Here is a 19373-nt window from a genome sequence, read left to right as displayed (position 1 = left end):
GCTGGAGGAGCAGCCACAGCCGCCCCGCAACCCAAGAGACCGCAGAGCCCCGCGTTCGATCGGGCAGGCAGGCGGGCAGCGAGGCCGCGCGTCCCTCGATGGCCCGAGGAGCGGAGGCGGAGCAGACGGCACGTTCGGAAGGAGCGTGCCAGCCCCGAGCCCCGGGGCAGCCCGGCGGGCCGGAGAGGCGAGGAGAGAGGGGAGCCTGGGCCAAGGATGGATCAAAGCCCCTCCGGGAATACAGCATGTTGGGCAAACACGTTCATTCCATGGTGTGCTAATGCATCATTTTGCATAGCAGCCTTGGACTGGCGCATGTTTTTTTACACTTTCTTTCCCTGTTTGGGAGTTTTTGTTTTGCTTTTAGTTCTACTTATGGTGCAAACCTGAAAGAAGTCTCTTGTCAGAAATCTCAGCTGACCCTCTGTGAAGGCTGGAAGACAACATCTGGAAGAAAATAACATCTGTGGTAATGTTCAAGGCCGGGTTGAATGGCACTTTGGACAACCTGGTCTAATGGAAGGTGGCAGTGCCCATAGCAGAAAGTTGGAACTAGAAGAGCTTTGGGACCTTCCAATCCAGACCATTCTATAATTCTGTAATTCCAAATTCTAAAACACCAATGCGATGTAGTCAACCCTGCAGGACTTAGAATACAGTCACAATCTTTCTTGGCCTTTTGAGAAGGCAACCAAGGCTCCCATTTGAGAGCTCTCTAAACTCTCAGACTCACCCTGGGAATTCCTGAAGCCAGTTTGAAGTCAGCACTGGAGCTGAGGAGACAGCTCAGACTGGCATGAAGAGCTACTGCACCATTAGTATCAAATCCCACTGAGGTGGAAACCCCATACTTAGATGTCAGTCTGGCAGGAGACCTGTTAATCTTGGAGGCCCTTGAAATGGAAGGTGGGTTATCAGATCAGTGTAGTCAGCAGGAGCAAGTTACTCCATGGACAACATACCATGAGTATGCCTGTAGTGAGGACTTCACTGTCCAGCAGTGTTGCCCCTGACCAGCTGTCTGTGAGTATGGCTACCCATACAGTTAATGAATGGCTGTTCATTTTCCAGCAGAGTGTATGCTCTGCCAAGGAACAACTACTATAAACTCCTACTACAGGCCAAGGATATAAGCAGCAGAAAGCTCCATGGCAGTGTATAAGCAGATGAAATGTATCTGCTTAGTTCATTCAAAGACTATGCAATACCTGAGCACAGCACTTGCCCTGATGTTGGGGGGCTTAGGGGGAGAGACAGCCCCAGAGACAGACAGCCCTTTACAGGGCCTCCCTCCCCCTATCCACCATCAGGCAGCCACTAAGCATAATGTAGATTCCGAGCTCCAACACAAGTATTTCAAAGTCTGACTCAGAATTTCTGCTCTGGTTGGTGGCAGAAACCTATGGCAAGGTAACACAATACATCCAAGTGAACACAGTTGTTTTTGTTCTGGATGTTTGGTTCATCCTGCTGTGCAGGTGTGGGGCTGGAAGCACATCATGAAAACACAAGCACTTTTTTGCATGCAGGAGACTTGGCACATCACTGCCCTTACCACCCTCCATGTTTTGCAGCAACTGCTCAACAAAGCATAGAGTTCAAATGCAAGGGAATATTTTCTTTTTATGGAAAAAAACCACAAATAAAAACAAACTAACAAAATCATAACAACAAATATTATACCCAAAGAATACTCTGGTATCTCATCAGCCTTTCCAGTTGGAGTCATCTCATTGTCATGCACTGTGCTGCCTCAAGCTTGCTTCCTCCAGCCTCACCTTCTGCAGAACCCTGGCGTGACCACAGCCTTTTAGCCTCGAGCTACTCAAGACTCCCTAACAGAGGGAAGTCCAGCTGCCACAATGGATTAATGGAGACTTATTTTTCAGTCTGCCACTGATCCAGTCCCATACTGGCATTCTGTTGCACAGTGGTTTGGCAAACATATTTGTCAAGAGGCAAAAGCTACAATGAGAAGAGGGACTTTGCTTTGCCTTCTCTCCCATGCAGGTGGTTCCTGTGAGTTAACACTGGTTTTGTCAAGTCTGTTGCTCTTTCCCCCTTCGGTACTGTCCAGGTTAAGACTTTTGAGCCAGTAAGGTTGTTAATTTAATTTTCCCATCCATAGAAGCAGTGAGGCAGGTCCCGCAGTCCATGGCTGTGCTCCAGTCCACTGTGACAACAGGAGCTCGGTGTCCTCCCAGGGAAAGGCAGCTCTCCAGAACCTTTTCCTCACCATTTAACTAAAAAGAAGGAAAGCATAAGATTTTAAGGGGGTAAGTTTCTGCAGTGGGGGCAATGCACCTGACAAGACAAGCCAAAGCCTGACAGAGACTCTGTATCTCTAAGAGCATGCATAAGTAAGCAGAAAATCAGAGAGATACTGAGATATGTGCAGCACACATGAAAGGAAGCTTCCAGTCTCACTATAGTGTTCTCAAGCAGCTCAGCTTTTGATATCAGCTGAACTGCAGTAATTGAACAAGGCAGGCTAAGAGCATACACTGATGAGAAGCACATAAGCCTAAGCTATAGCTCATGTTAGTTCAGGTGCTGAAAGTGCCCCAGATGCAAAGTAAAAACTCTATCTAATCTGCCTTGCAAGAACATGGGAATGTGATCATTAACACCTGTTACTGAAGCACAGAATTTTGGTCATTCAGAACCATTCAGCTTCACCCTTCATTTAATTCCAGTACACAGTAAGGAAAGAGAATCAGACTGGATCTAACATAGAATCAGCAGGCACAGAAGGCAGATTGAATATGAACACCAATCAACAAACATACGTTTTGCATTGAACTGACATTCATTGAACTGAATCCATATATTAAAAAAGTAGTTAAAACTTTGTCCTAGGCACCTGGACACTAAAAACTAAGTTTAAGAAGGAGCACAAATACTGCAGCTACGCATATAGGGCAAACACTTGCTGTACACCACACACTGCTAAAATGCACACCGTGAGAAACTGAACAACTTTGGCAGACCAAGGATGGGTATGTGCTGCTTAAGAACTTCCAGTGGCTGCTGTTGCACCCTTGTAATTAACAGCAGCTTGTATGGATATTCAAAACTACTCCCCATCACTTCTCATAAAGTGTTACCACTTCTCACTTACCTTAAAAATTACTCCCCCAGTAGAAGAACATGTCAACATGTAATTGCCCTCAGAGTCAAAAGCAAAAAGCCGTCCTCGTGGGAACTGGACCTGCTTGTAGCCACTGTACCCAGACAGAATAAAAGGGCCTGTAGCTTCCCTGGGAAGGTCATACTCAGACACCTTCAAGCCACTTTTATGGATATTCCACTGAATAAACTAGAATGAGAAAAAGAGATGACAAAAACCTATAATGAAATTAACTGGTGCAAGTGCAGTTGCCTTTTTAGCTTTTAAGCAAAATAGTGGGTATTCCTCACAAACCAAAGATGGCATTTTGACATCCATATCTAAGTGGCTGTATTAATAAAACATAGGCTGTAAGAGTGCCTTCTATCCAGGCAAAGATATGCCCTGTCTTCCTCAAGCACTACTACCTATGTGTCCTTCCACACTGTATGCAGTACTCTAGTGAGAACTTGCTTAACTCCTCAGCCATGGTCCCCCCGAGCCACACCACTACTGCTGAAGACTGAGGAACTGCAGAAACTGAAGTATTTATTATAAACATAACAGGGAGCTGCTGATGAGATTATGCAAAGTGGTCAATGATATGCTTCCCTGTGAATTCCAGATCTCAAATGTGGTGATCTCAGGGGCAGACAAAGGTCATCCTCACATGGACTGTCTAGGAAAGGGATGTCACCAACAGCAGGATTTGCACACAAGGTCCAAGACAGCTCCAACTACTAATACATTTTCAGCCACAGATTGCATGTAGTGGGGGGGGTACTGCACACCTAAGACTGCAGTTAGCAGCCCACATTTCATCCAGAATCTGAGTGTATCCTTATGACTGTCCCCACCATATGGAGAAGACTCCAGCAGTGATCTCTCTGCCAGCTGACCACCAGAAGGTCCTTCACAGCCTACCTTGCCATCCTCTCCTATGCTGTAGACTGTGTTCTCATCATAGCTGAACTCCACAGAGTAGACTTCTCCATCATGTGCCTTCCAGCTCATGGCACACTCATGCTGCTGCATATCTGAGGGAAGAACAGTACTGAACATTCCTTGTACTCACACAGAGCTGAGGTGAACACAGGCAGGCCTTCTATGTTCCTGAGGGCTCTGTGACAGCCCTCCAAACCAGCCTGGGGGAGCCCAGTCCAGTCCCAGCACTCTGTGCCTATACTCCTGCTTTCCCTTTGGTCACAAAAATCATTGTCTGTAACTCCTCGACTTTGCAGGGCTGCTCACACACTCACTGTCCACTGCAGGCATTTGGCATCCAAGCACCACTGGCACTCCTACCCCTGTTATCCTGCCCATCCTCCCACCTGCTGACAGCTCTGTCCTCCCAAAGCCCTGGGACTGCAGCCTCCCCCTGTGCCAGAAGCACATTCCCCATCAAAGGCAGGAGGTCTGAACCGCCTTTATTGCAAGGACAGGCTGAAGAGGACAAAAACCTGAGAAACAGAAATTGCTTCTAGAAGGAAGCATTTAAATGGAAGGTCTCACATTAATTGTTTTCCTTGTGACTCTGCCTCTAGTGTCTACTGGTACTGCTATCTGGCACAGCACAAGACCACAAGGCTTAAGGGTAAATTCACTCTCCTCTTCAGCAGGAGAGAAACAACAAATCCAGCAGCATTACCAGAGTCTCCAGCCAATGTCCTCCAGAAAAAGTCTATGTCAATTCACTCCTGAGAGCTCCTGTGGACACAATATCTTCCACTTTCGTCTCCAAGCATATCCTACAGCTGCCTCCCTGCCAGGGGCATCCAGCTGAGGTCTAGGGACCACTGCACTACTCAGTTTCACAGAAACATTTAAGTTAGAAAAGACTTCCAAAATAATCAAGCCCAACTGTTACTTTAACATTGCCAAGTACACCACTAAACTATGCCCCTAAGTGTCACATCTGTAACATCTTTTAAATACTTCCAGGGACACCAACACTTTCCTGGGTAGCCTGCTCCAGTGCCTGACAATCCCTTTGGTGATGGAAGTTTTTCTAATATCCAATCTAAATCTCCCCTGATGCAGCTTGAGACTGTTTCCTCCTGTTGATCCCTTGTTACCTGGGAGAAGAGACTGACCCCCACCTGGCTACAACCTTCTTTCAGGTAGCTGTAGGAAGCAATAAGGTGTCCCCTCAGTCTCCTTTTCCCTAAGCTAAAGATCACCAGCTTCTGCAGCCACTCCTGATGTGCTCCAGACCCTTCACCAGTTTTGGTTTTGTTCTTTGGACATGCTCCAGCCCCTCAATGTCTTTCATGCAGTGAGGGGCCCAAAACTGAACATGCTGTTTGAGGTGCTGCCTCAGCAGTGCCACGTGCAGGGAGACAATCACTTCCCTCACCCTGCTGGCCACACTATTTGTGATACAAGCCCAGATGCCAGTTTTGGCTGCCTGCCCCCACAGCTGGCTATCAGCCAACATCCCCCAGGTCCCTCTCCACCGTACCAAAGAGACGAACAATGCCATCTGCAGCCCCAGTGACCAGAAGGTTGCCATTGTGGTTGAAGGCTGTGCAGTTAATAGCAATGGGCTCAGGCTCCAGGGAGAACTGCAGCTGGAAGGGAAAATCTGCATTAATGCTGAGAAATGGAGCTGGGGGTGCTGAAGAACTAAAGGCCAGGGGAAGGAAGAAAGAAAGATGGAACTCTGGTTTGGAGCCCTACACCTCTAATGACTACAAACTTCAATGTCTGGCAGCAGTATTTTACTGTGACACTAAACCAGCAACTCACCTCAGCCAAGCCACAGCTTTCTTGGCCATGGCCTCAAGGTTGCAAAACCAGCTTCTGGCAGGCATTAGCTTGAGTATGCTGCTTTCTCCTACATGTCAGGGACAGTACTTCACTTAAAAACCGGGAAGTCAAGGGAAACAGCAGCAACGAAAACCCTTCAGTACAGCTCTACTGGAGAAAGCCTGAGCAAAGCATCATTCAATCCACTTGGGACATTTCCAGTCACAAACTGTGCACCAGGATAGAAACAAGGCCATGGACTATTCTGAAGAATTCTTTAGAAAAACCCCAACACACCAATAAAACAAAAAAAACTTCACCCAATCCAGCAGCTACTTACATTATTCATTTTTATCCTGAATGTGACAGAGGGGAAAGGAGGAAGGAGGAAAAAGAAGGGTGTTGAGAAGAAAGTCAGCATAATTTAGAATGAGGGCTTCTACACATTGAAAGAGAAGACACTCATTCTCAGCAAGCAGACTGAGAAAGTAAAGCAACCCAGCATGTACCTGCTGTTTCATTGTCTTTGTGTCCCACAGTAGCAGCTTCCCAGGAACTTGGTTCATGCTTTTGCCCCCAGAGTTGATTACTGAGAAGTCAATGTGGGAGACAGGGCTCTGGGCTGCTGCAGAGCAGACAAAGGAGGCACCACTTGGGCTGCAGGCAAGCGAGAGGATCCTGAAACACAGATACAGGGTCTGAATCACCTTTCTCCTGCACCCAACTATCAGCTCTCCCATTAGGGCCCCACAAGACAGGGGGCACTATAAAGGAGAACAGGATTCATGTGCTTAGTTTTTGATTGTCTCACATTTAACTGAGCAGTTTTGCACTGCTCAGGCAGGGACTGCCCTCTACAAGGAGACTAGATAGATCTGCAGTTGCAGAAAAGCAGCAGGAACATTGAGATGTTCACTATTAAAACCAACAAAATTTACTTATATCTATATATAAAAGTCAGTATTCCAGAGTTACCTGGGCATGTCTTCATCAATGCTGATTTCACAGAGATTCTTCTTTGCTTCTGTGTCATAAAGACGAACCGTCCCGACCCCACTGCCCAGCAACAGCTTGAAACCAGCAAGGAAGCAGATGGAAAGAGTGTGAGTGAGCAGTACAATGATGCTGGCCAACAACCACCAAGACTTAGTGATTTTTTTCTATTTATGCATTCAGGCTAAATATTACTCCATTATGGTACATCCTGTCTTCCTGTGCAATCACACTGAGTAGGACTACCCCAAAGCCACAGAAGTCAGAGTAAAAACCCTGCTTCCCAGTGAGAAAAGGATCTAATAGGCACCAGGGTGGCATAAACACCACTTTCTGGATCATGGCTCAACCCTATAGGATGGAAAACATGTATGGAGTCTCAATATCTAGGGATCCAAGGAAAGAGAGGCTTGAGATTATTAACTGTGTGCTGAAGAGAAAATCAAGCAGAAGCCAATTCCCTTCACCCTTGGGAGGGTGAAATCATCCAGAAGAGCTCACCCATGTTTTATCACTGGCATTACAATTTCAGTTAAAATTTAAGTCATGGAGAGATGCATTATAAAAGAAATTTGAGTAAGCCAGATCTTTGTCACTTCAGTATCTAATTTGCTGGTGAATCCTACATGTATTTCCCAATGAAGAATCTTTCTGTTAGCAAGAAGGAAATAAATTCCACAAAGCAGAAGAAACATCATCACAACAAACAAAGCACAACAACTGTATCAACAACTTGCTTTCTAAAAGCAAAAGAGACAAGCTGTAGCACCAGCTCTTGACAGGTGGCATTTTGGGATTAGCAAGCCACACACTGTCAGTGCCAAAATGTGAAAAATACTGCTTCGTTTGCAGGTCAGCCTTCTCATACAGCCCTGTATGTGCCAAGGGAGGGCTTGAAACACGAGCAACACTTCTAGGACTCAGAGGAATGCATATAATTTAAGGCTCCTCTCTAGAACTGGAGAAAAAGGCATAGAGGAAACATTTAAACTGCCATGTTATTTAAGCAAGCTCCAAGCTCCTTATGCACACACAAACCCTCAGCTCTTAAGACACCAGTCTAAAACTGGCCATGGAGATTTTTTTACACCTGCACAAGTAAAATGTCACCCCCACAACCCTGTTTCCCCTTCTCTGCTGCTGGCTCAGGCTATGAGTAAAGCTTTCTGCTGCAGGCCTCCCACAGACTGTTGTACTTGATTGCCTCTGCCTGTCTTCACAAGTTGCTGTGTGATCTGTGTGAAAACAGGCATTCCTCTCAAAGGCACTACTTCTATTCCTGCAGCTGTACCCACACTGCAGCTTGAGAATTTCTGTTTCAGGGCAAGTGGTGGTGAACTCCTTGCCCAATACAAAGCATACACTCCTCACTGTACTTTTCTTAGACCCTAGAGGCTTTGGTGTGCTACTAGAAGTGGAAACTACCTGCTGCCCCAATCTTATCCACATGCAGCTGTCTACAGGTGAACATGCAACAAGTAGCCCCAAATCATCTGCTGTTCTTCCTCATGCACACTACTCACCAGCCGATCCCGCTTGGTGGCCCATTCCAGGGACAGCAATGGAGACTTGGAAATGGATGAAGCTTTTGTTTGCATTATGGGGTTAAAAGACCAGACTTTGATGACCCCATCCACATCCAAGCTGGCCACCCTCCGTCCAGAACAATCAACCCTGTGTGTAGAATGAAACTGATGGGATATTTTTCTCCCTCAAATTCTTAGATACAGCCCATTAATCCTTCTTTCCTGGCCAAACACCAGTTCCTTCTGCAGGAATTAGAACTTCTTTGCATTAGTTCTGCTCACTTCACAGTAACTGGCAAAACAAAGCATACTAAGCTCCAGACATAAAGCATAATGCCCTTAAGCAATACCTGCTTTCCAAAGGGGATTTTTCCTGGCTAGCACTGCCCAATTACAAAAATCTCTGTCCATTCTCACTGCACATTTTCAGTTCATTCTCACACAATATTTTCAGTCACACTGACTTGAGTACCCTACAGCTGAGAGTATATGTCCAACACACTGGACAGAACAGAGGCTGGGAGAAAGAGGCCAGACACAGCTGATCCTTCTGCAGAGGCTTCTACAAGACATCCCTCTTGTGCCAGGGCATTATTACCTGCAGTACATGATGGATGAATGGTGCTCCCCATACTCCTCCTGGCTCAGGACGATGAAAGGCTGCTCCTGCCGGACCCCCACAGCCTCTGCACTGCTGCCAGGCATTTTGGTTGAAGTCTCTGTTTGCTCAGCATGCACCTCTGAGACTGGTTCTGCCTCAGCTATGCTAGTATCTGTTTTCTTCTCAGCACTTTGGCCCTGAAGGAAGAAATCCATGCCATCAGAGAACAGATTCACAAGTAAATCAACATATTTCAGGGAATTCTTGCATTCAGCAATATAAGTTAAGTCTGTATTTTATGCAGTTCAGCAAACCTGCACAAGAACTTGGCTCTCAAGCCCCAGTGGATGGATTATCTTCATCTGACAGAGATTTAGATTGTGCACACTGGAGCCAACTGACTGATGACAACAGTAGAGCTGACACATGAGTCCAAAGGCTTAAAATTCAATTTTACAGGGCACACAGAACAGATAGAATTTTAAGAGGTGATGGTATCTGGATGAGACAAAATCTGCACTGCAGAAATATCTGGAAGCAGCTTAGTCTTCCCTTGCCACCAGAAGTTGAACAAGAAGCAGATACAGCATATTAGGTAGTAAAATCATCTGCTAACATTCTTTTGATAAACCATTCTCTGAAAACTAATGTCCCCAAAATGGTATTGGTATTGAGGGTTATGAATTCCTGTTCTGTAAGACATGCTTGCCTAATTTACAGTAGCTTCTCATCAGGACCAAGCAACTGCATAATCAAATAATTAGAAATCACAGAGCTGGAAAAGATTGGGAAATAAATCCAAGAATTATTCTGCTAGTTAATGTGGAGAGGTAACAACCAGTGAATTACACTCATGTGAAAGAAAACAGTGCTACCTTTCAGTTTCCTTTTTGCTCACATGCGTTGAGTTCAAGAGAAAGTTAAAGAATATCAAGCTTCCCCAGGAGCACAAGGGCAAATCTTTACACAGCCCAAAAAATCACTGCCTTAACCTGGAACATTGTAGAAAAAGGAAAGTCAAAGGAAACTACTGGGAAATTGGGCTTTGTATTTTTCTAACCAATGCTGAAAGTGTTTTAGATGAACCACGAATAAAAAAGTTCTCTAGAGGCCTTGAAGGCTGAGTGATAGAGCAAAATCTCTTTAACCAGCTCTCCCACACACATAACAGCCACACATTGCCCTACAGGCAACAGTCCCTCAGCACTGTCTCTCCACAAGGCAGAATCTCATACAGACAAAATAACAACAGCTGATATGCTGCCTGTGCTCTGTATTTTTTGACAGCATGGCTGCTGAAAGCCAGACAACACACAGGTGAACAGAAGCAGTGTGCTGACCTTCAACAGTTAAAATCCAGGACACCGTTTTATTTCATTTGATTTTAAAGCAGGGAACACACCCCAGGCAAAACTGCAGCAATAAAGTACAAAAAACTCCAAAAAGCAAATGTTGCTAGGAAAACAACTTCTATTCCGATCCAGGAAAATTTTCTATTCATTTTTATTGTCCTACACAGATTCTGCATAAATGAGCATAAGAACCTGTAGGAAGAGAAGTCACTTTGGCTGGAAGAGTGAGCCAAGTCCATTACCATTGAGGAATGGGGATTTTAACTAGGTATTTGAACACAAAACTAAGAATGAGTGAAATCTTAATGAAGATTCAGGATCAGGCTGTTGAAAAACGTGGAGACAAAATACAACTCTTCTTCCATTTGAAATGCCAATACTGATTAACTTCCAGGGACACAGAAATAAACCAAGTGCAGGAAGAGTTAATTAACTACACACATTAACCTTTGATACGGTTATTTCTGACTAGCAATTCCAAAGCTTAAAGGAAACACTTGTACTTGTTTTACCACTCTGTTTTACAGAAATCAAGCCTTCTGCTTCCCAGCCTTGCAGGGCTGACCAGTACCTGGAAAGTCCCTTTTGACAACAGCTCCTTCCTTTCTTTTCCATGCTCTTGCAAGCGCTTCTGCCGCTGCTGCAGGGAGCTTGACTCGCCTGCCACTAAACCGCTGAAATGGCTCTTCCCATCCTTACAGCTCGCTGTTCCTTCTTTTCCTTTGGCACTCTGGAAGACAGAGAAGTGACTGGGCAAAGTTATGCTTCTAGTAAGTGCAGAACAAAGAGCAAAAGCAGCAGCAAAGCAACCAAGCACCTGCAAGGGTCCACAAGCTCTTAGAAAACAATAGCTGTTCTTGTGCTGCATTCAGGCCCAGCATACATTTGCAAGGCAGGAAAGGACATTTAATTTTTCAGGTGGAAGCAAAAGCTTGGAGAAGCGCCATGCTGCAAGTGAACTCATTGGAGACTGAGCAACTTTCAGTTGAGAATTACCTGGTGATTTGTTGGTTCTTTCTTCCCCAGCAGCATACTGCCAGTCTGCACTGGAGAAGCCCCAGTTGAATGGGTTGGTCTGGAAGGGCCCTTTTTACTCTGGGGGAGAAAAGAGGACAGAAAGCCTCCTCGAGATTGAAGAGAATGTGCTGTACTCCTCTGATTGCAGGTCATATCACTAATGAAAAAACAAAATAGAGTATGAAAGTGTAGCGAGGCAACCTGATCAAAGATCACCCAGTTAAGTGAAGTGGCAGCTGTTTGAACCGCTGGAAGACAGGTTCATTTCCAAGCCAGTGCACCACTATGCACTAAAAAACTATTGGAAAAGACCCTGTTAGTGCCTGGAGCAGGTCATTACAGTTACTGCAATCAAAAGCTCACTTCTCAGAGATCACACTGAGACAGTGAGCTCAAACTGTTGCTGAATCCCCTGCAGGGCCACCTAAAACTCATTCCACTCCATCTGGGTTGTTTAGAAAGACCCTAAGGGAAAGGCAGGGGAGTTCAGATTTCTGTAGAACTCATTCAGATGGGATTCCCAATTCAAAGCATAAAACAGACCTACTCTGAGAGACATTCAGCATCCAATGTTTCACTGCAACACTGATAATCAGCAAGTTATGTTCAACGATTTTACAGCACAGGCCCCCATTATCTCAAAATCCAGACCCAAAGAAAACAAGAGTGCTACAGCCCATTTCTATGACTATAAACATGTCCTTTCTCAGTCCACAATGCCAAGAGCAGCAGCTGCTTCCCAGAACATAAGTGTCTGACCTCACTCTGCTACAGCTTCCTCTGAGAGCAGAATGATAGCAAGGGCAAGGGGAATACAATAATCTTCACTGTCCATATCCACTCTTCAAGGATGGAACTATTCTACCAAAACTGGGCTTTGAGTTAAGCAGAGACACAAAAATAAGCAACCAGAACTGGCCCCCAGACTAGGAGATAAGTTGCACAGGAGAGAAATGCCACTTCTTAGGCAAGTTTTTCTAATTCAAATGGACAAAAATAAATACAGGAATAAATTACCCCATCCCTCATGTCACACTCCTCCATACAGATGCAGATAGCATCAGAGCTTTCCACATAGTTTAAAAAAAAACAGTATAACAAACTATGGCCTGTTCTGTGCAAAGATTGCAGAGCAGTTATCAAGATAGTTCAATACACACTTGAGTCTATTCAATCAGACAAATTTTAGATTAAAACATTTTGTGTGTATTTCCTGCTACAACTTCTATCTGTCACTGGCAACAGAATAATTTAATCAATCCTACTCCTGTCCTGTACTGGGGTAAAAAAGTAAAAGTTAAAGAAACCATAACACTGTGTATGTTGCCTAATTTCCAGAGATAGGCATAAAATAGATGCAGCCATAAAATGACTTTTAACTGCAGCAAATTCATGGGGAATTCTGTACATAGCTGAGTCTCAGAGAAGAGAAACTCCCTTTGTCTTTGCAAAAGCAAGGAAACATGCCTGTGTAACAAGAATCCCTTTGGTCATACAGTAACAGTATCTATAAAACAATACGGGGCATTCACCTATGGCACTGCAGGCACTCAAGGAAATTGGAATCAAGAGACAATCCACTTCATTTGAGCAATACTGCAGGTACTGCACTGCTACCAGTGCCCTAGATGACCAGAACACCTTGGTGCAATGCTGACAGCAGAACAGAATCACTTCCATGTGTGCTTGGGCTCTCACTGGTTTGCAAGAACCTCCCAAATGATGGGAGTGACAACTGTCATGAATGCCATTAACCTACTTAAGTCACCATAATTTCTGCCTGGATGTCTTTCTGCATTGAATCCCAGAGCAGGGGGCATGGAAATGACCCTCCAGGAAGCTTCCTGACCCAACAAAATTAGCAGAGCCTGTCCCCAGCAATTCTCCTGCAGGCACTCACAGTTCAGAGTCCCCAAGTCGATCCATGTTGGCCACATATGCAGGCAACTTGTGATGCATAACTGCTTGTTCCACCTCCAGTTCCTCTTTCTTCATGCGGGAGGATTCAGCCTGCAGAGCAAACAGCTACACAGGAGAAAAGAGCCAAGTAAACACAGGGTCACTGAGATTCACCTCCTTCCCACTCATTGAAGTTGTTTACTCCTTTTATTTCAACAGCTCTAGAAGGGTGGGGAAGGAAAAAGGTTGCTCTGACTGGCTGAGCACCACTTCAGTGCAATTAGTCAAAACAATCAGTACTTTATGCACATGAAACTGGAGCCTACTTAAAACCCTTCACTCCTCTCCTCGGGCTGTGGCTGTGGGGGCATTAGTGGTGCTGGGAAACAAGAGCTGGGCAGGGCAGAGCTTACCAGTCCCTCTCTGTGCAGGCACTTTGGGGCCAGGGCAATGCAGGAGCCTGGAAGGTAATCTTCCCACAGCCAAGGCTTTGCTGAACTGGCAGGGTGCACCAAGGTCAGTGAAACCAGGTCACCCTGAAATCCAGCTCCATACCCTGTGCAACTCCTTCCCAAGCACGACAGTGAGATTTATCTCCACATTATGGAGAAAGAAAACCATCTCTTTTTCCCTTTAGCAGAGAGGAACCTCACAATGAATTTTGCTGGAATAGATGTGGTTTATGCCTGTGACTCTTACACAAAGAGTTCCTCAGGCTTTTCTGTTGCTTTACATTTGTTTTTCAGATATGTTTCATTTTAACATAGTATTTAAATAATGAAAATACAGGAAGAAAAATGACCTGTAGAAATCTAGCTTGTTGTTTATGTATTTGCATTGCTTCAGCAGCAAAAAACAGAATCGCTACTTAATTTCAGCTAGCATAAAATTCAGTATTTATTGACATCCTTTTTTAAAACCTGTATTCTAGAGGTAGCTGCTTCCCTCTCTGACCTGAGGAGCTGACTAAAAGGGAAAGTCAAGTTCTTCTGTCAATTTGCCAGAAAACTCTTTTCCAGACTGCAAATGATATCAGACAACAGGCAAAACACAAACCATAGCTTTAATTTGACTAAAAGTAAAGAATACAAAATTTGAGGAAATAAAAGAGCTCTATTTAAAAACCTTATCCTCTTTGCAGAACCCTCCTGTCAGTATTTGACTGACCTACCAACTCCATGCAGTACACAGTGACAAACCCTGGGTTTTTTCCCCAAAAACTGCCTCCTTTTTGAAATCAATTATTCTATTTTATTTCAATTTTTAGGACAGTGTTGAACAGCTACTAAAACAGTACAAACAGGAAACACAACATATAACAATGTTCTGTAACACAAGAGTTAAACCAGAAACTTTACTGAAGTATTTATACAGAAAAAGCTTTTCTTGGTATGTTTGAGGAAGTGAAATTAAAGTTCTGCTTACATGGATAAGCCTCCCTACTTGTATGTGATCATCCACATGTGAGCTATAATTTAGAAAGTTCTTAAAATGCAGATTTCACAAATTTTTCTAATGGGAATTATGCTTGGAAATGACTGACCCATGTTACACCCTTTCCCTAAGTATCTGCTGACCATACTGTCAAACACAAGACATGGAACTGGGCAACATTTTGTCTGAACCAACAAATGCCTCTTATGGTTTAATGTAAGATATAGGAAACAGACATTCACAACATTTCCATTAGCTGGTCTAAACTGCTTTAAGTGCACATCAAACATGGTGAAGTAACATCAGAAGTAACAGTTTCTGTCTCTTCGCCAGAATTTACCGCCCATTTCTATTGCTCCTATTGCTCTATCAGCTAAAATCTGGAAGTGACTGAATGCTATTCACAAAATTAGGCATACATCCCTTTCAACCCATTCTATAACTCTACAACACACACCCTTAACCTCCACCAGTTTCACTTTGTTTTGACTTTGCAGTGTAACAGAAAAGGAGTTTGTATAGTTTTACAGCATTCAGTCACCTGTCGGACAGCACAGGGAGGGCAGACAATCACCTCCAGCAGAGGACACACATTTCACAATATAATAACAACCCTAGGTTTGCTGGAGACAGTTGAAAGATTAATCAAAATAAAACAAAAGACTTAAAGAATCTTAGAATAACTGCACCAAACAGAACAGTTGCAATGTTCTCGAATGGATGGAATGCATTTCACAGAACTCACATCCCAGTCAGCAGCTAAAGAGTGATCTCAGTTCTGACCTTATGCCGCAGCGATTCGTTTTCTTCTTGAATGAGACTGCTCCTGAGACATTCAGCTTCGAAGTTCAGTATGACTGGAACTGGTAAGCAATGTTAAAGAAAACCGAGGCAATAACTTGTGTGCACCTGGCTTAATTCTAAAAGCCAGCACTCCACACCGGCCATTTATCTGGAGAAACAAAGCTGCCCAGTCCATACAATTAGCAAAAAGTACGTGCATGACCAGAAGATTAGCAACAGCTGAATTACTTTAGTCAACTTTTTACTTTGCACAAGCTATTTCATGTGGACTTTGCAAGGATTTTTAGATTATTTCTTTTTAGAGTCAGAAGTGGAGGGCAAAGCAGGTTCTGTTACTGTTTTACTGTATACTGAAGAAACAGTTCAAGATGAGCTGTATTCCAGCTGCAGCATAAGCCTGCCCATCACCAAACAAGTAAGACAGAAAGAACTCTAGCATGGGGCAAAAATCTTAACTTCTGCCAACAACCAACTGCTCTATTATAATGAGCTGTCACTAGGCAATGCTGTGAACATAATGTACTCAAAGAAGGATCTAACAGAGGATGCCAGTACAGTTATGGATTATGACCCAAGGTACTATGCCTGTTTTGTACTGTGTCAAGTAAAACCATTTCAGAACAAGAGGTGCATACGACTTCTAGTCACTAGCATCAGGATGATTCAGCATCAGCAACAACCACAATTGTTTTGCCCAGGGAATACAACAGATCATCAGATAATTGAGCAGTAACTATTCCAACACCCTCTGGTAATCACCAGCTTTCTATTTAGTCTTGGCTGTAAGATATCACCTGAAAGCAGGAAGTTCCATAGTACTATATCCTTGGCATGACTCTTGAAGGTGTAACACCAGGGTAAGGGAGATTTAACTATTAGTTGCTAAAAAGGATATGCATGCACTGAAATAGGACGCTCAGGAAGTTGTGCAGAGACACGATGAATGTATCTGCCCATTGGCGTGAGAAATAGGTAGCAAAGGTGGGATTGGAGTCTGGAGCAGGGAGGAAGGGCAGGACAAACCAATCCTTCCACTCCACCTGGTTCTGGAGCTCAGAGGCCTGCTTGAGGAAAAACTCTTGTGCCTTGTCATTGCGGCCATTCTGAAACACAGCAAAAAGAGCAGCACTCACACTTCTGCTAATGCCACCAGATTAGGTCTAGGAACATTTGCTTTTTGTTATGAACACAACAAGAATTGTTTTCACCACCCTGACACAACAACTGGCTGTTGATTCACCAGGAAACGAAAGAATCCCAAATACATTAGGAGAAGATCACAAATGCATGTAATCCAGCCTTCTTTCTAGTCCCCACAATCCTGTTTTAAGGCTGAGAACAATCAAACCAAACACATGTTTTCCAGTTAAACCAGTGCAAAGTGCACTGACATGAGACATGAGCATTCTTATACAGAACCACAACATAATTCAGATTACTCAAGTCTGCAGCAGATGCAGCTTGAGAAGGTTTTCATCTGATACATTATGCAGATATGACTGTCACACCCCAGGCTAAGCACCTAGCAAAACAAAACCACACTTCTGGAATGATGGATTTGATTTTGAATCCTCCACCAACACCCAGATCCTCAGTCAAGGAATGGAACCAAGAAGAATCAAGGGGACAATATATGTTCCACCGACTTACAGGGTCTGAACAGAAAAAAAATCTCAGTTCCATTTTAAGCTCATTATTTTCTGTTCTATTCAAAGCAAGCAAAAAGATATTCATTTTCTCTCCCACATTTCCTTGTTCCAGTTTGAACCTTGTGTTCTCTGCCAGAACCTAAGTTAACTGAGCAGGACTGAGCTAGCAGTACTGTTATCCTTTCTGAGGGAAAACCTGAGTGTAAATATTTTGCACTCAGCAAACCTTATTTCCCTTTCCTGCACACCAGCTTGTCATGTGAGTCTGCATCAAACTCCATACTACACTCCTGACCATGACACACAAATTGACTGCCCCTAATCCAGCAGGCCTGGCAGAGGCTGACATTCCTTTGGTTTCAGAGACCAGGATCTTTACAAAGCAGAAGCCTAAAAATCAAGCACTACCTGAACAGCATGGACGAGGTAGTAGCGGAACAGGCTGGTTCTGAGCTTGCTGACCGTGGGCCGATACACATCCTCCAAACGGCTGAAAAGGCGCCGGTCCAGATAACTCCAGTAATCCCGCAGCGCAGCCAGATCGTAGCTCTGAACAAACTGCTGCAGCTGCTCCACTATCTTATCCACCTGAAGAGGGCAAAACAGGGAAGGCTTCAGCCATGGGAGGGCTCTTGAGGCACAAGACTCTCTGTAACGTAGCGCTGAGCAGCTTTAACTGTGCAGTAGTATGGTACAATCCTTATGCATTAGCTGTTTTCTAATCCTGGAAACACTCTGCATTTTGTATTAGCATTCTTCCACTCTGCAGCACTTTGCAAATGAAGAAAAGATCTATGACAGAGCGTAGCCAAACAGATTTTGACAGAAATACATTTTGTTGAACCCAACTGATGGGTTTTATTGCAAGTAAGCAAAACCTTCTACGTCTTTTAAAAGCCATTTCTACTAATATAAAATTTTACAAAAAGATTTTTTTTTTGTCATTATGTCTCTTTGGAAAACATTTTTGCAATATGAATAAGGCAGAATGGTGGTGTGGGAATAGAATTTTTTTTTTGTTCAGTGGTTTCTGGAGGCCAAGACAGGCATCAGAAAAAGAAATAACTGCATCCTGTATAAAATTAAAGTTGTTTAATATGTGGTTTGCTATCCCCTCATCAGTTAGTATCTCAGGACATACCCAACTTTTATCTCTGTGGTTTCCTACAGATATAGAAAACTGAAGTTTGTGACCCTAGCACACTCTTCTTGGACAACAATTCTGAATAAGTCAGCTGTTTGCCGATCCCTAAATATCAGCTGGTGTTTTAAAAAATAAAAGCAACATGCTACACTAATGAAAAAGCAGTGCTTATTTGCTGGTCAAAGGAAAATCTAACTGTTCAAAGCATTACATTCGGTGCCCAAAACTTGCCAGAGGAATACGAAGCTCGCACAATGGACTGAAACTGTATTTTTGAGACTGGCAAATTCTGTGCCACCTTCCACACGTTAGTCAAGGCAGACAGTACCCAGGACATACAAATTAAAGAGCGGGGGTGTAAAGCCGCTGGATAAGAATCTCATGACCGAGAAAAGCTGCGGACAAAGGAATGTCTTCCTGCCCTCTCGGTCCGCGGGGCTCCTCGCTCTTCTCCGGGAGCCGAGGATCGGCTGGCGGGTCCCAGCTCGGAGAGGCTCCGCAATCCCCGGCTGGGCGGGCGAGGGGCCGGAGCCCTGCGCCCGGCGCGGAGGGCGCTCTGCGGCACGGGAGGGAGCGCTCACCCGGCCGCAGCCCCGCCGAGGGGCGCGTCCCTGAGCGGCGGCAGCGGCTGCGGGATGCGGGGTCCCGCGGTGCGGCGGGCCGGGCCCGGGCACCCAGCACAGCCCAGCACAGCCCAGCACAGCCCCGCCGCCAGGCCCGCGCCCTCGCCCAGCCCCTGCAGCGCGGAGAGGCGCCCGCGGCCCGCCCGGGAGCGCGTCCTCCCCGCGGGACACCCGCGCCCAGCGCCCCAACGGGAACGGCGACGCGGTCACCGCTCACCCGGAATCCCTTCTCGCGGTCCGCTTTGATCTCGGCGTCCAGCTGCTTTAGGGCGGCGGTGAAGCCGCGGAAGAGCAGATACTCCCGCACCAGCTCGTCCGTGCGCTCCGCTGCCGCCGCCATGGGGGCCCCGCGGCGCCGCCGGCCCCGCCCGCCGCGGGCGGGAGGGGATGGCCCGGCCGGGCCCGACCCAGCACCACCGGGACTACAGCTCCCAGCGTGCCTTGCTTGCCCGCCCGCCTTTTCCCTGTCCCGCT

General features: G+C 45.2%; 1 protein-coding gene across 1 annotated transcript; it reads right to left on the bottom strand.

The window, feature by feature from the left end:
• Nucleotides 1-1603: 1603 nt before the first annotated feature.
• WDR91 (WD repeat domain 91) lies at nucleotides 1604-19306 on the bottom strand. Its single transcript, XM_079304532.1, has 15 exons — nucleotides 19117-19306; nucleotides 17541-17720; nucleotides 16380-16586; nucleotides 15463-15546; nucleotides 13247-13371; nucleotides 11326-11503; nucleotides 10901-11059; nucleotides 8975-9174; nucleotides 8374-8524; nucleotides 6833-6927; nucleotides 6367-6535; nucleotides 5571-5679; nucleotides 4034-4146; nucleotides 3122-3319; nucleotides 1604-2243 (listed from the first exon to the last, which is right to left on the bottom strand). Exons 1-15 carry the CDS (start codon nucleotides 19237-19239, stop codon nucleotides 2079-2081), a joined length of 2256 nt encoding a protein of 751 aa, XP_079160658.1. The 5' UTR covers nucleotides 19240-19306; the 3' UTR covers nucleotides 1604-2078.
• Nucleotides 19307-19373: the final 67 nt, after the last annotated feature.

This window comes from Erithacus rubecula (genome assembly GCF_903797595.1).
Source record: "Erithacus rubecula genome assembly, chromosome: 4".
Taxonomy (NCBI): Eukaryota; Metazoa; Chordata; class Aves; order Passeriformes; family Muscicapidae; genus Erithacus; species Erithacus rubecula.
The sequence above is the reverse complement of the archived record's forward strand: the minus strand, read 5'-3'. Positions and strand labels throughout refer to the sequence as shown.